Source organism: Tachysurus fulvidraco, chromosome 8 (genome assembly GCF_022655615.1).
Source record: "Tachysurus fulvidraco isolate hzauxx_2018 chromosome 8, HZAU_PFXX_2.0, whole genome shotgun sequence".
NCBI classification, from domain to species: domain Eukaryota; kingdom Metazoa; phylum Chordata; class Actinopteri; order Siluriformes; family Bagridae; genus Tachysurus; species Tachysurus fulvidraco.
The window spans coordinates 18925648-18941997 of NC_062525.1; the positions used below are offsets into that span (position 1 = coordinate 18925648).

At 41.6% G+C, this 16350-nt stretch overlaps 1 protein-coding gene across 19 annotated transcripts in view; it reads right to left on the bottom strand.

Annotated features, from left to right (window-relative positions):
• camk2g1 (calcium/calmodulin-dependent protein kinase (CaM kinase) II gamma 1) overlaps positions 1-722 on the bottom strand; it is a 74944-nt gene extending 74222 nt beyond the window's left edge. For 7 of the 19 annotated variants that reach the window (XM_027140598.2, XM_027140595.2, XM_027140593.2 and 4 more), the window contains exon 1: positions 486-718. In XM_027140598.2, the coding sequence (XP_026996399.1) occupies positions 486-550 (65 nt within the window). In that variant the 5' untranslated portion in view covers positions 551-718. Of the gene's footprint in view, positions 1-485 lie in introns of all 19 variants that reach the window. The other 12 variants (XM_027140587.2, XM_027140588.2, XM_027140585.2 and 9 more) reach the window with 4 other exon arrangements.
• Between the last annotated feature and the right edge of the window lie 15628 nt (positions 723-16350).

Sequence of the window (16350 nt, forward strand, 5' to 3'; positions counted from 1 at the left end):
TTTTTTTTGTAGTTAAACTGCTGTAGAGAAAAAGCAAACAGCTTCCTGGCTCGCAGTTACAGTGCTACAGTGTTTCATCACAGCCTAGCTGTCATTAACGTGCATGAAACCCAAGTACGCAAACCACAAGCAAATGTAAGCCAAATGCGTAAACAAACCAAAAATGCGTAAACGCACCAAAATGCGTAAAAACGCACCAAAATGCTTAAAAAGACAACAAAAAATGCGGAAACACACACCAAAAAATGCGTAAACACACACCAAAAATGTTCTCTGTTTCTGAGCGCAATGAGATCCAAACCCAGACGCGATCACGTCTATCACGGCTTTAATCTGGAAAGCACCGATCTGTGCTTTCACCGAGGTTTAGGACTAGTTGCGAGTCGTTTGCTCTGCTGTCAACGTCTAGCTAAAACAATGGGATCTTACACGTACAGGGGAGTTAAGTTGCGACGGAAAGCACAGAAAGTACTCGAGCCACTTACTTCCCGAGCTCCTCGTAAAGCTGGTAATCTTCCGTAAACCTGGTGGAGGTGACAATTGTAGCCATGTTGTGCGGGGAGGGGGTGTCGCCGAGCGCTTCTCTGACCGCTGTGTTCGCGTTTCGGGAGGAGATCCTCTGAATTTCATGTGTTCAGACAGAAAAGGGAGGGAGAGAGAGAGAGAGAGAGAGAAAGAGAGAGAGAGAGAAGAGGAGGGAGTGTTGGTGGAGTTGGAAAGGAAGTCACATCACGCGATATCTCACGAGACTTCGTCCAAGCCCGCAAAGTCATGATGATGCGTAAAGGCGTGCAGACTATTTTAATTCAAACGTTTTTCCCTTTATGTATGTACGTGTTTGTTCATGTATGAATAAACCTACGTAACAGATTCGATATAAGGGTTCTATTTAATGTATATGTAGGTATATGCGAGATTAAAAAGGAGGGCAGAGCAAAAAAAAAAAAAAAAAAAAAAGGTGGCTCCTGATTTTATTCATAGGCTGCAAAATAAATGGCTGCGTAGAGGGTTGGATTCATAGCACAGTAGGAATTCAGGGGATTTGGAATATGAAATAATTCTGTAGGTCGTTATATTATTCTAATAACTCGTGGCAAGTACACTGTGTAGTGCTTCAGTGTTTTGTTTTTGCACTTTGTTTAATTGTGTGGGTGTTTGATGAAAGAAAGAGTTTGGATGAAAACCTGCTCGAAGGAAACTATAGTCGTATGATGTTTCAGATTGCAAGGAAGGGCTCCTAGACAGGTTCTACAACATAGTTAGAGCTTTGCCTACACAGAATAGGCAAAGCTAATACAGCTTCTCGATGGCATAGAAGTGACACAGTGGTGCAAGTGGTAGTGTTGCTACATTACAGCTGCAAGGTCCCTGGTTCAATCCTGACCTTTGTTTGGGCTAAACAGGTGAGGGCCAGAGATACTGATCAGAGCCCTCTCTGCTCCAGTGTGTTCACTCTTACTTCCTAACAAGATGGGATATGTTAAAGAAAAGCATTTGGTGCATTCTTCTAGTTTCCACAGGCCCACATGATTCATCTCTTAATATCCGTAAACATGCATATAAGTGTAAAGTTTAAGCTAAGTTGCCACTAGGTGTGAATGAATGTGTGTCCCATCCTGGGTGTATTTGCACCTCATGCCTCTCTGTTTAGGCTCCAGATCCACCATGACCCCGAGCAGTGACCCTAAAGCAGCTTATGAAATCGAATATTAAGTGTAATGACGTGTGCCAGTGCATGATCGATAACAAATGCCCATAATAGATGTGAAAGTCTCTCAGTGTTTAAATGAGGTCTACAAACATTATTTTTCTTATAGGAGCATTGCAATGAAGTGCTAACATTTACATTGGCTGTTCACTATAAATTCTGGTAGTAGATTCCCTTAAACGGTGTTCGCTGCAGAGCACTGGGTATAGTTAGTGACCCTATCCCCATCTGGTTAGAAGCCTTTGTTTAATATTTCACTGCCTGTGGTGAAAAAGCACTTTTAATTCACGGACCGCTGTCTGTTATATTGCTAGATAGACTGATGCCGAGGGCTACATGATTTAAGCTCCCTCAGAACTCCGCATTGCTAAAGCACAAGTACTATTATACCTATGTATAACAGCTTGAATAAGAATCATTAAGGCATTGTATAATTTTGTAATTCTTAGGTGGCATGCTCATTATTAAGTTTGATGGTACAAAACAAGCATTTATTCATTTGTGAATATAAAATGCACTAGTGATATTCAGGAGCGTGGGTAAACATTCCAAAATGCATCTGTTTGAGCCATCAACATCAACATCTAGGAATGATTAAAAAAATCAATCACTGTAATGGGAAAAGAAACAGTATAATATAGCATTTTGTCTCTTTGATAAAAGTCAAATCTAGAACACTTCATGGGAACCTGTTTCCCACAAATCAGTAGGAACACAAACTATAAGTGCAGAACCCTACAACAAATTGTTTTCTGGATAGAAAGGCTTCAAACCCTTCTTTGTATGAAATGAATCATTATACAAAGGACGCATAAACACCCCGCATGCTTCAGGCAATGAAAACAGGAGACATGAAGGGGTATTAGGATAAGGTGGATAAGATGGGAATGGTTAATCTCCATCCTTAACTTACACAATGCCTACAGTCTGATAGTAGAGTAAGAGAAAAGTGTACCTTCGGAGCATAACACTCAGAATCTGTAGTTTATCCTCAGAAATGCTGATTTTTGTGACTTTAGTGAGAATGTCTTTAATGACTAAGCAGCATAGCAAAGCCTATACAAATACATGTATTTGGACTGGAGGAGGAAACAAGTGTATTGGAGGAAATCCCCAAAGCACAAGAACATGCAAACGCTACATAACCAGGCAAACCACCAACCCCAGAGGTGTGAGCCAGTTAACCGCTAAGCCACTGTGCAATACATTTACTGCATTTGGCAGACAACCTCATCCAGAGCGACATACATTTTTATCTCATTTTATACAACTGAGCAATTGAGGGTTAAGGGCCTTGCTGAGGGGACCCAGCAGTGGCAGCTTGTGAACATTGGATTCAAACTCACAACCTTAAAATCGGTAGTCCAACACCTTAACCACTAGGCTACCACATATCCTAATATAAACCAACTGGCTATCGTCAATAAATAAACCTGTTGGGTTGAATGTGTGAAGAATGTGTGATAGTCACAAAAATGTAAAAAATAAAAAAAATAAAAACTTATTTATTATGGCTGGGTGCTACAGTATGTATCATTAAGCATCCATGATCAAAATCATTCTTAATTGTGTAATTACACAGTACAGTATCTACCAGCACAGTTGATGTTATAGCAGGTCAATCTGAGAGAAATGAATCCAATTATATTTGGATATAAATTTAATGAAGTTAAAGGTAAAGATATACAAAATAAACTGACACTAATTTAATTCTAAAGATGCAAACTTAATGTTAGTACTGTACATGCATGTTACATAATGTATTAATTACTACATAATGCTAAATAAAACCCGTTCTATAAGAAAGAATGCATATGCATAGTTTGTATAGAGAAATTGATAGAAAACAGTGGACAAGGGGTTGAAAATTCTCAGTGCATCATCTACATCCGTTAAGAAGGACAAGTGTAAATGTCGTAAGTAATCCAATGCCATGCAATGATCTTTTACACACCCAGCTGCACATGGGAAATGAAAGAAAGTGAAATGATGCATGTTTATGTTTACACATATTCTTCCATTCTTCCCTATCTTGCAACCACTACCGACAGAGGACGATGAAGGCTACCACATGCGTCCTCTGAGACTCCTGGAGTCAACCAACAGCAACAGATAGCATAACACTTAGAGAAGAGCAAAGCACAATCTACACTCTTCCACATGCATCAGTGCACAGACTCCCACTATTGGTTAGTGTCACTGTGATTACAAGAGGATACAATGTACCATCGCTCTTATCCAGAGAGCACAGCCAGATTTTCTCACGGACGGTCATGTTTTTGACGAGCACGATCCTGCTGTCGATCATTGTCCTATAAAAACAAGTCCTGCTCTTATTTATTCATTCTTGTTACCTTATGGGTGCCCAGTATCATGGAGAAATAGACTGCAGTTATTTTATAGAAGTTCCAGTGTCAGCGATCTGTGGGATTTATTTGTTTAAACTCTTTGCATGCCTCATGTGTTAACACTCTAAGTAAAGTCCAGGAAAGACAATTCCACTCAGCTGAAGTGCCAAAGCATGCAATACCTTTTTCTATGATAATGTTAATTCTGCTTTAGAGATGCATTTTATTTCCTTATTTGGTTGTTATGAGTTAGACATGTTATGATATTATTGAGTAGATTCTTGTACAGGGCAACAGGGTAATTAATAGGAAAACTAAGCTGATTATACCATTTTTCATATATATGTATATATATGAAAAATGGTATAATCAGCTTAGTTTTCCTATTAATTACCCTGTATTACCCTCAGCTTAGTCAGCTTGGTATAATCCTTAACTTGGTAAAAATGGTATAATCAGCTTATATATATATACATTAATCTTAATATATTCATATTTGGTGTGCATATACTGCATTGTTTTTTTATTTAGATTACTTTTGTTTATCCTTAATCAATATCTTGACAAATGAATGACATGGAGAAGCAGGAAAAGATACAACACAAAGATCATTTAAAGGATTTGGAAAGAAATGGCAATCATGTGGAAGATGTCTTGTAAATCAACTAGTATTATTTTCTCCGATGCATGTAGCTTTTTTGGGCCTTCCTGTACAACTGATATTACACAAGTGTTATGTTGGTAACTTGTAGCTCTGGGGCGACTGATGGCATTAAATTTACTCACCGACGGTTTGGCTCCACCATGTCATGCTGCTTCGTGTACTCTCCATGTCTAACCCTGTGTTACAATCCCTTATCCTCATGCCTACGTTAAATCTTGTTTTTCAGTTCCAGTCATGTTCCCACAGGGCTCAGTACTTGGTCCTCTTCTTTTCTCCCTGTATACTCACTCTCTTGGTGAAGTTATTTCCTCACATGGGTTCTCTTACCACTGCTATGCTGATGATACACAACTTATCTTCTCTTTCCTACCCTCAGATACCACAGCTTCTGATCGGATCTCAGCATGTCTGGCAGACATATCATCATGGATGACTGCTCATCAGTTAAAGCTCAATCCTAGCAAAACTGAACTGCTGTTCATCCCAGGTGATTCATCCCCAGGTCATGATCTTGTTATATCCTTGCACAACGTCAGATCCTTCTCTACAACATTAGAAGGATTCAGGGATTTTTCAGCTGCACTGCTTGTTTACAACCTGCCTAAGTTCTTGCATACCGCCTCGCTGCTGCGATCCCTCCGCTGGCTTCCAGTAGCTGCACGCATCAGATTCAAAACCCTGATGCTGGCCTACAAAGCCAAAAATGGACCAGCTCCCTCTTACCTCAAAGCTCTCATCATTCCTCGCACTGCACCCTGCAACCTCAGAGCTACCAGCACGGCTCGACTGGTTCCACCATCTCTCAGGGTAAGAGGCAAGTATACTACAAGACTCTTCTCTGTTCTGACACCAAGGTGGTTGAATGAACTTCCCCTAGGGGTCCGGACAGCTGAGTCACTGCCTATTTTCAAATGACGGTTGAAGACCTACTTATTCAGGAAGCACTTCAACTAGCACTTCTTTCCCTATCTTTTGCATTTATAAAAACAAACAAACAAACAAACAAACAAACAAACAAAAAACCTTTGAAACTTTTTCATTGTAACTTTGAACTTATGTAACTTATGTAACCTAGTGAACCAGCATTAATGTATCCAATGATAGAGATTGAAGCACTTATGTACGTCGCTCTGAATAAGGGGGTCTGCCAAATCCTGTAAATGTAAATGTCTTTGTCATCCCACCCTCACATTTCAGTTAAATCCCTAACCTGTTTAGTCTCAGAAAAGTGATTGAGTGAGCAGGTAAAGAGTAGAGATGAACAGCCAACTGTAATGTTTAGTGAAGCAGCATCTTTTTTTCTGTAGATAATTGACATGTCCTAAAATGTCCAAAAAATATTCATTCATTCATTCATTCATTCATTCATTCATTTTCTACTGCTTATCCAAACTACCTCGGGTCACGGGGAGCCTGTGCCTATCTCAGGCGTCATCGGGCATCGAGGCAGGATACACCCTGGACGGAGTGCCAACCCATTGCAGGGCACACACACACTCTCATTCACTCACACACTCCGGACAATTTTCCCAAAGATGCCAATCAATCTACCATCCATGTCTTTGGACCGGGGGAGGAAACCGGAGTACGGGGAGAACATGCAAACTCCACACACAAGACGGAGGTGGGAATCGAACCCCCGACCCTGGAGGTGTGAGGCAAACGTGCTAACCACTAAGCCACCGTGCCCTCCCTTTCCAAAAAATATTGAATATTGAAATAAACTTTTGTGTTGGTTCAACATTGAAACGAATCACAGGGTACAACTTACAGTACAAGAAACAAAAACATTGACTTGAGCTGAACTTATTACATCACTGGTATTCACTGCATTACATTTACTTTTATTCGTTTATCTCTTTTCTGTTTTCTCATATAGAAGCCTTTATTATCGCCACATATACATTACAGTGGAATACACAGTGGAATTCTTTTCTTCACATACCCCAACTGAGGAGGTTGGGGTCAGAGTGCAGGGGCAGCTATGATATAACCCTCCCTGGAGTAGGGAGGGTTAAGGGCCTTGCTCAAGGGCCCAGCAGTGGCAGCGTGGCTGTGCTGGGCCTTGAACCCCGATCAACAACCCAGAGCCATAACCAGTTGGGCCACCACTGCCACCTCTTTACAGCACTGTATATCCCTGTTCATTTTATAACAGTTTACAATGTTTACACTGGTGACAACATTTGCACTGTACTACCACTTCTCACGTTATAAACCTGCAGTATTCACAGCCCAATGCACTACCACGTCGCTCTCTTACACTGTATGCTTTCAGACATACATATACATATTTATTTATGGTTTTCTGTTTATCATTTAACTTAACATTTGTAATGTTAAATTACTTTAAGTATACTTCTAACTCTCTGTGCTACTTCATCTGGAATAAATAAAGTGTCTGTCTCTACAGTCAAGGCTAAACAGTCAAGGCTCTGGGTTACTTGTCAGAAGTTCGGGGGTTAAAGCCCCAGCACTACCAAGCTGCCACTGTTGGGCCCTTGAGCAAGGTTCTTAACTCTCTCTGCTCTAGGGGTGCTGTATGATGGCTGACCCTGTGCTCTAACAAGCCGGAACAATCTGGGATATACAAAGAAATGTATTTCCCTGTGCTGTAATGTACTGTATATGTTACAAATAGAGGCTTATTCTGTGTTTCTGCATATTATGATCTGTGGTTTTCAATTGCTATTTTTGTCGTGTTAACAAGATGCATTTTCATTGTTTCATGATTTCATCACGGATAAAATATACTGTATATACGGACAATTAGAGATGGCATTGTCAACTTCTTGAGGTCGAGGATGACAGGAAGAGACAGTACAAAACAGGATTAGCAAAAAAAGCTCATACTAATGCTAGCCTTAACTTACAACGCTATCACTGGGTAATAATTCTGCCTGCTATTGAAAAGATTTACAATTTATTCTTCTAAATCCATGTCCTCATCCAAAACACCTTCGGTTCCATGATGTCGGGTCAGCCATGTGTTTCTCTTAGTCGTGAAGTGGTAGCTCAGATTCACTCCAACAACCCTACAACCCTACCCCAAATCTGCCGATCTGATGACAGCTCGAAGTTGTCAGGAAGCCTTACATCGACAGCCATCCCCAACAGAAATGTGGTTTGAATCCTGCTAAATGTTTAATACACAGTAGAGCCCATTAGAGAGAAGCAGCCTTAGTTGAAAGCTGAGTGATGATTTAAAAGTGTGGGCTTCTGGCGTGGGTGGTGAAGAGTAGGCAACACTCTGCAACGCTTCTGCCAAAAATTTCCAAAGAGTTGTGTAGAATCATATCAGAAGCAGTATTATTTTCTCCATTACAATATGCGATGATAATCGTTTCTCCTTCCGAAATGTGTAAATCAGATTGCACATGACGCCTACTGACAACCTGTGTGATGTCTACTCTTTTTTTCACACATTAAACATGTCCTTAAATGAGGACACGCGTAGCTGTGCTACAAAAAAAAAAAATACAGCAGTAATTGGGAGAATACGAGGACATGACATCAGCTTTTATATTAGAAGCAGCAGAGGCCAGTGGGAAGGTGGCCCACGGCCATCCCACAGTGTTTATGTAAGAGAGTGCATCACACTTCGGCTCGTGTTAGCATCTTCCCCCTCACCACACGTTCCCAAGTGACCTGTTTTGTACACCACACCACACCTCAGCAGAGGGAAAGCTGAGGTAAGAAAGAAAAAACGGAGAAAATGAGAGTAAGACTGCAGATGGACTAAAACTATAAGAAATTCATCATGATCTGCATGGTGTTTGTGTGTGTATCTGGGTTAGGCAAACTGGAGGCTTGTTATCTAAGCCGATGTGCTTAAGCGTGGTGAGATGATATAGTCACACTGCACACGTTGTAACGTTACTACATACTGTACACCTCACTCATCCTTTTGCGATATTTACCAGAAAGCTTGCCAATAGTGGAGATCATACAGTATGCACAGACTAAAGAGAGAGGCCAAAGAGAGATCATATTTTGTGCTAATATACTGTATTTTGAGAACTGCCTGATAGAGCTCGCCTAATTTCCTGTTTAGTAAAGGTCTTCGTAACCCTGCACTTCTGTTCGGTGCCTGTGTCACACTGACATACTGGGAGTTCTCTATGCTGCCTGGGGATCTTTGTAGCCTAGAGACTTAAGCAGTGCATGTTTGTCTGTAATTAAGAACAGCAGGTCAAGGAGCACACAGAACACAACAGTTTTATTGAGGGTGTGGTGATCTTAGAACGTACCACACAGCATAGGTGTGCGATTGTTATGTGATTTTACAAGTAAGGACTCTTTCCGTGTTGGAGGTAACGTCACCGTGAAGGTGCCATGTTGACATTTCCGTACCGTTTCGTAGTCTGTGCACATGGAGAGAGAGAGAGAGAGAGAGAGAGAGAGAGAGAGAGAGAGAGAGAGAGAGAGAGAGAGAGAGAGAGAGAGAGCCTGTGGACGTCCTATGTCACTGCGATGCTCCGTCCTCTCAGCAGAGTGAGTGACACATCCATGACTGTCCTTTTGGGAGTTCATATCTTTGTGTCTGAATGAGAAAGCAAATAACAAGTGACACTGGAGCAGACTCAAACTCCAAAACAAGCCACAGCAGACCACATGCAGAGACTGGCTACATTTCTGAGACATCGATTTGTACCGAACATCTAAGATACAAAATACCATTTCATAATTAATACTGTATTTTATGATCATAGAAAGACTTGGCATGTAAATTGTATTCAAATGATCCTGTGTCCTATAGTTTCAAATAGAAATGATTTTTAAAATATTCACACACACACACACACACACACACACACACACACACACACACACACACACACACACACACACACACACACACACACTTGTATTTAGTGTTTCAAATGTCACACAGACCTTTTGTAAAAAAAAAAAAAATACAATACAATAAAAAAATTCAAATATAATAAAATAAGATAAATTAATTTAAAAAAATAATAAAAAATTAAAATTAAAAAAGGAAAAAAAGGCTTTTGTCAGCGGAGGCTGTAGTGAAACCAAAATTCTTGATGATTTAATCGTTTTAGTCAAAACATGACCTTCACTTCTTCTTTTTAAAAGTAGATTTAATGTTTCTCTTCCTAATAGAAATGTATTTGTACCTTAATGAAACATTCTATCTAAATAACCATCAATATCCAATCATTTATGTCTAATTCATAAACCAACAAACACATGAAGAAGCAACAGGTCACCTCTTTAATAATGAGGATCTTTTCTACTGTGATGTCGAGCAATCTGGAAAACATAAAATACCATTACTGAGTATTTCACCTCTTAACACAACCAATAGGAACCGACACGAAGGCTATTGTTATGTTAATGCGGTCCCCATTTCTTTTAGCGGGAAGGTCGAAGAAAGATTCTAAAGTATAATAATTGAGCAGTTATAATTTAGTGCATAGAAACAGTGTGATTTCATCCTTCAGAATGCTAATATTACAAATATAAAGGCCACAGTATCATTTTAAAGTCATTCATTCATTCATTTTTTATCGCTTATCCGAACTACTCGGGTCACGGGGAGCCTGTGTCTATCTCAGGTGTCATCGGGCATCGAGGCAGGATACACCCTGGACGGAGTGCCAACCCACACCCTGGACGGAGTGCCAACCCACACCCTGGACGGAGTGCCAACCCATCGCAGGGCACACACACACACACACTCATTCACTCACACACACACACACTATGGACAATTTTCCAGAGATGCCAATCAACCTACAATGCATGTCTTTGGACCGGGGGAGGAAACCGGAGTACCCGGCGGAAACCCCCGAGGCACGGGGAGGACATGCAAACTCCACACACACAAGGCGGAGGTGGGAATCGAACCCCCAACCCTGGAGGTGTGAGGCAAAAAATGTGCTAAGCCACCGTGCCTCCCATTTTAAACGATTAGACATAAAAATAAATGTTTGTGTATTTTCTAATGATCATGAACATATGCTTTTCTGCATATGCAACAGACTACACTTCCATGCCGTTCAGTTCTATAGAACATGTATGTACATTCCCAGAGCAGCCTAAGATGCTATGTTGCCTTGACTGACAAAATAAGAGTGTGAATAATTAATGAATATTCCATCAACCAGATATCATTACAGTTCAGCGTGGCCCAAGTGGCTCAGTGGCCATTTGTGCAATTCTGTACAGTATGTGTGTGTTTGTGTGTCAGTATACACTTGTTTATGTGTCAGCAACCAGCCATCGTCAGAAGCAGCGTAGCGTGACACGGTCTGCCCCGTGTACAGCGTGTATTGTGTATGCATACATACCGTGTGGGCGCAGCTTTAAGATGCAAATGGTACAAGATGGCTCATCATCCTCAGAAATAAACCCACACTGGAATCAGAAACACTTTACTTTCTTCCCACACGAAGACATTTTAACAAATATTCCTGTTTTCATGTGCCATTATTAAGTCATTACTGTTTTTTATTACTACTAAAACATCACAAAGTCGTATGCGTGACAGTAAAAGATCAAGTACGATACGTATACAGACATAGAATCCAGGCATTCTCGACAGGTCACTGGGTGTTGCCTTCTACCTCATCTGGAATTTCCCATGAAAAGCATTCATGTGTAATTGAACCACAGAACATTGAGAACAGTCTGTGTTACATCATTGGCTCCATCATCCTCATTCTCCAAGCTCCACCTTGCACACGACAGGACAAGACATCATAACGTGGTGTTCGATCTTATCGGCTAACCGTCGGCTGGTCTGGGAGGCTGCCAGAGAACCATGCATTCGGTTATTAAATACAAGGTGATGAAGGGACATGTTTTCACTAGACAGATTGAATTAAACCTGAATCATTTCATCATGCTGTCTGTTAAAACACATCTTATTAGGAACTCTGGTTCCAGTGCTTTAATTAAAGGCCCTAAATCTGTACTTCTTATTTTTACCCACTTTAAGGTAAATTGTCAGGGAGGAAGACAGAGAATAGGGATATGAATAAATACAGATAGTTGACGAGACCAGGAGGCACCGAACCAGATGGGTAAATAGATTAAAACTGTCCAGCTTGAAATGTGTTTTTTTTTTTTTTGGAAAAGGTTTTGCTCTCAGGCTGTGGAGATACACACAGCGGGGGCATCAGTGCCAGTCCCCAGTATCCTACATCTGTCCTCTACACACACACACACACACACACACACACACACACACACACACACACACTACTACCAGGCTGTAGTGTAGATGGATGACTCAGGTGGATTCAGGGAGAGGGGGGGGGCACTGTATGGGTGTAAATGATGTTCCTGCTCTGGCCTGTATGCACCCAACCATCTGGATCAAGGACAGACAACATCACTTGCTTTTTTAAAAACAATCCAACCCGATTAAAATGCACCGGAACGTATGTACATATTACATTTTGCACGCAGAGTCAGAAACGAACCGCAAACCGAATGATATTTCTGCAGCAATACTAATTTCTTGCCCTGTTTAAAAGTCTGTTTGATTTAGTAGGTCAGTGTCGTGAAGCGTGAAACCATGTGTGCCATGGGCAGTTTAGTCCTCTTGACCAAGGACTGTTGAGGGCAAAGTCGGTCTCTATATCGCAGTGGTGCAAATGAGCAGCTGAAGATGTGGGTCAGTACCGGCAACACCATTTAAAAGCTGATCTGTGTTCAGTTCCATGTTTTCGCCAGGCTTCAGTGCAGATTATTTTCACTAAGCGTCAGATGTGACCTGGGATCAGTGAGAGGAATTGCTGTGAGGCATGCTGCTGGGTTCTCCTTCGCAAGTCCTCAGCAAGTGCCAGACATGGTGATGGACGAGCTAGGGGGCTTGGGGAGTGCGCAAGGGTGCAGAATCTTTCCATTTTCCTCTCCTTTCCTCTTTCTTTGCTCTTTCATTGTTAGCACAGTCTCAGACTCTATCTATAGTCAACCTCTGACCTCATTTGACAAAAAAACATAAACACTTGCCTACTTCTGAACAACAAGCTTCGTGTGTATGTGTGTGTTTATAGGGCAATGCTGAGAACAATGGAGTTTTAATACCGCAGTATCTGCTGTGCCATAAACTAAAGATTAAAACAGAGCATCACGTTACAGTGCCATTTCTCTTTTAAGCATCACTATAAGTAACATCGTACTGTATTTTTCAATCAGGGCAGGTAGCTAAAGATACATACACACACATACATGCACACACACACACAACAGTGACCCACATAGCTGACAGGTAATGATGCAAGAAGAGGCAGGTGGTCATCCTGGTGGGCGGGTGGAGCTGTCTGTCCCAAACACCAACGTGCACTCGTACACAGATGGCCACAGAGTCCTGCCCCCCTTTGCCTCTCTCAGGGCTGACTGCAGGCTCATTAGTAAGCCTCCAGACAGGAGACAAGGCTAGGAGATTTATGCATAAATGTAAAGGGATCTGCTCATGAGGGAGGTAAAGAGGACAAAAGAAGCACTGGGCAGAGACTGTGAAATAGGAAGAGCAGCCTCTGCTGGACAAAGATTTAAAATGCAGTACAGAAGTGTCCTGTCTTATAAGTATAAAAAAGCTGTGACTTATTAACGGGTTGCGTTTACGTCGGTCGTTTTGTCAAACAGCATGTATTAGTGATGGGAATTATGGATTAATTTGCTCACCTCAAAAGTACAAGTCAGCTCTTTTGTACCAAAACACCAAGTTGTGTTTATATTACTGTATAATTCGATGCATTATACTTCCAGTGTGTGTGATTGTGCCCTGTGAGTGATTGGCTGTCCAGGGTCTGTCCATGGCGATCCTAGCCAAGACTCCCAGCAACCACTTGTAGAATAAACAGTACAGTAAATGGATGGATGTATGGATGTATGGATAGATGGATGGATGGATAGATGAATGGATGGATAGATGAATGGATGGATGGACGGAAGGATGGATGGATGGACGGCTGGATGGATGGACAGATGGATGGATGGATAGACGGATGGATGGATAGATGAATGGATGGATGGATGGATGGAGGAAAGGATGGATGGATGGATGGATGGACGGAAGGATGGATGGATGGATAGATGAATGGATGGATGGATGGACGGCTGGATTGATGGATGGACAGATGGATGGATGGATGGATAGATGAATGGATGGATGGATGGAGGAAAGGATGGATGGATGGATGGATAGATGAATGGATGGATGGACGGAAGGATGGATGGATGGATGGACGGACGGACGGATGGACGGATAGATGGACAGAAGGATGGATGGATAGATGGACGGATGGATGGATGGAATGCTGCTTGTCCAAACAATCCCCACACATCATGGTCTTAACCCTTAACAATCTTTTACCTTGTAATACTCCGTTTACCTTTATAATTAAACAAATCTCTGAAAAACGTGATGAATTCCTCCCTCCTTCTCAGATACTTTATAAGGACACCCACATTTCCCTCTATTTAGTGTAAGAGGCACAGCAGCTTTCAACCACTGCATTTTCTAGTGCCATTTTATTGGAAACATCGATCATGTTGATGTACAGGTTGTGCACAAAACCTCTGAATACCTGCTGTGAAATAAATAATAAGCGTGTGGAAGGAAGGCTAAGGATCAGCTGTTAAACAAATTAGACAGGAGGCAGAAGAGAACATGGGCTTATTCCACAGCTTGGATTCAGCTTACAAAATAGTGTTGGTCGGGCTTAATAATTAGATTCGACATGGTATACATGAGGTGTGTAAGGTCGCCATCAGAACATCTCTTTACAGTACCGAGATGTAGGACTGAAAGAGTTAACGACTCCTTTGTGGCTGTGGCTTCTGGGTTAGTCAATTCTTCTCTTTCAGACAGACACTCATTTATTCGCATAAAGTCGGTGCATTTATTTATCTTGCAACTTTATACTTGTACTGGATGTATCATGTTTGATTTTGTTTTAATAACATTTTTACATTTACATTTACAGCATGTGACAGACGCCCTTATCCAGAGCGACGTACATAAGTGCTTAAATCTCTAACACTGAATACATTAATGCTGGTTCACTACGTTACATACTTAAGATACCATGAGTTTAAAACATTTGTTCAAAGTTACAATGAAAAAGTGTCAAAGGTTTTTTTTTTTTATATGCAAAAGATAAGGAAAGAAGTGCTAGTTGAAGTGTTTCCTGAATAAGTAGGTCTTCAACCGCCGCTTGAAAATAGGCAGTGACTCAGCTGTCCGGACCTCTAGGGGAAGTTCATTCCACCACCTTGGTGTCAGAACAGAGAAGAGTCTTGTAGTATACTTGCCTCTTACCCTGAGAGATGGTGGAACCAGTCGAGCCGTGCTGGTAGCTCTGAGGTTGCAGGGTGCAGTGCGAGGACTGATGAGGGCTTTGAGGTAAGAGGGAGCTGGTCCATTTTTGGCTTTGTAGGCCAGCATCAGGGTTTTGAATCGGATGCGTGCAGCTACCGGAAGCCATTGGAGGGATCGCAGCAGCGGGGTGGTATGCGAGAACTTTGGCAGGTTGAAAACAAGCCGGGCAGCTGCATTTTGTATTCATACAGTCATACCACGGCGCTTTGCTGCCCCTAGAGGGGCTATAAAGTTAAAGCTGAGTCCACTGAAAGGCACGTTGTTGTTACAATGAGCACAAAGACAAGAGTTCTGTCTCTAATCAAACTGACTCCATCTGTTGAAACCACGCTTCATGAATCGCCTGTTAAGTAAAAAGGGCTTAAAAGACTAACAGAAGACTAAATCAAAGAAATGACAAAAATTCTTTTTACAGCAATATTTATAACCACTATTCAAAGTTTTTTTCAAACTCAATATAACAAACAGGGGGGCACGGTGGCTTAGTGGTTAGCACGTTTGCCTCACACCTCCAGGGCTGGGGGTTCGATTCCCGCCTCCGCCTTGTGTGTGTGGAGTTTGCATGTTCTCCCCGTGCCTCGGGGGTTTCCTCCGGGTACTCCGGTTTCCTCCCCCAGTCCAAAGACATCCATGGTAGGTTGATTGGCATCTCTGGAGTGTGTGTGTGCCCTGTGATGGGTTGGCACTCCGTCCAGGGTGTATCCTGCCTCGATGCCCGATGACGCCTGAGATAGGCACAGGCTCCACGTGACCCGAGGTAGTTCGGATAAAGCAGTAGAGAATGAATGACTATAACAAGCAGCCTCTTTAATACTAAATATAAAGATGGCTTAAAGATTGGATATCATCGTAGGTGTCAAACTCACAAACAGCTCAACACAGACATTTGTGTGTCGAGCATCTTCTAAATGAGAAAACAGATAGAATTTGACTAGGTGAGAGAGAAGGTGTGTATTTAATCATCGCTCCCTCTGAGCAGGAACAGATACAGACTGCAAGAAAGAGCGATGACAGCGTTCACAGCAGAAACCTTACAACAGTGAGTGAGAAGAAAATAATCTTTTTATGTTAACAGCTACACTTTATTATACCTGTCCTGACCAGCAAGAATAAGACCGGTGTGTACAAAATGTGTCAATAAGAAAGGACTCAGATTATAAAAAAATGACAGGTTATAACTTGCTTGTTCTTTTTTTTGGTTGAGCATTTTTCTGGTCCATTTGAATGCACTTTCATGTCTGTTAGACACTGTCAGGATTGCATCATGGTC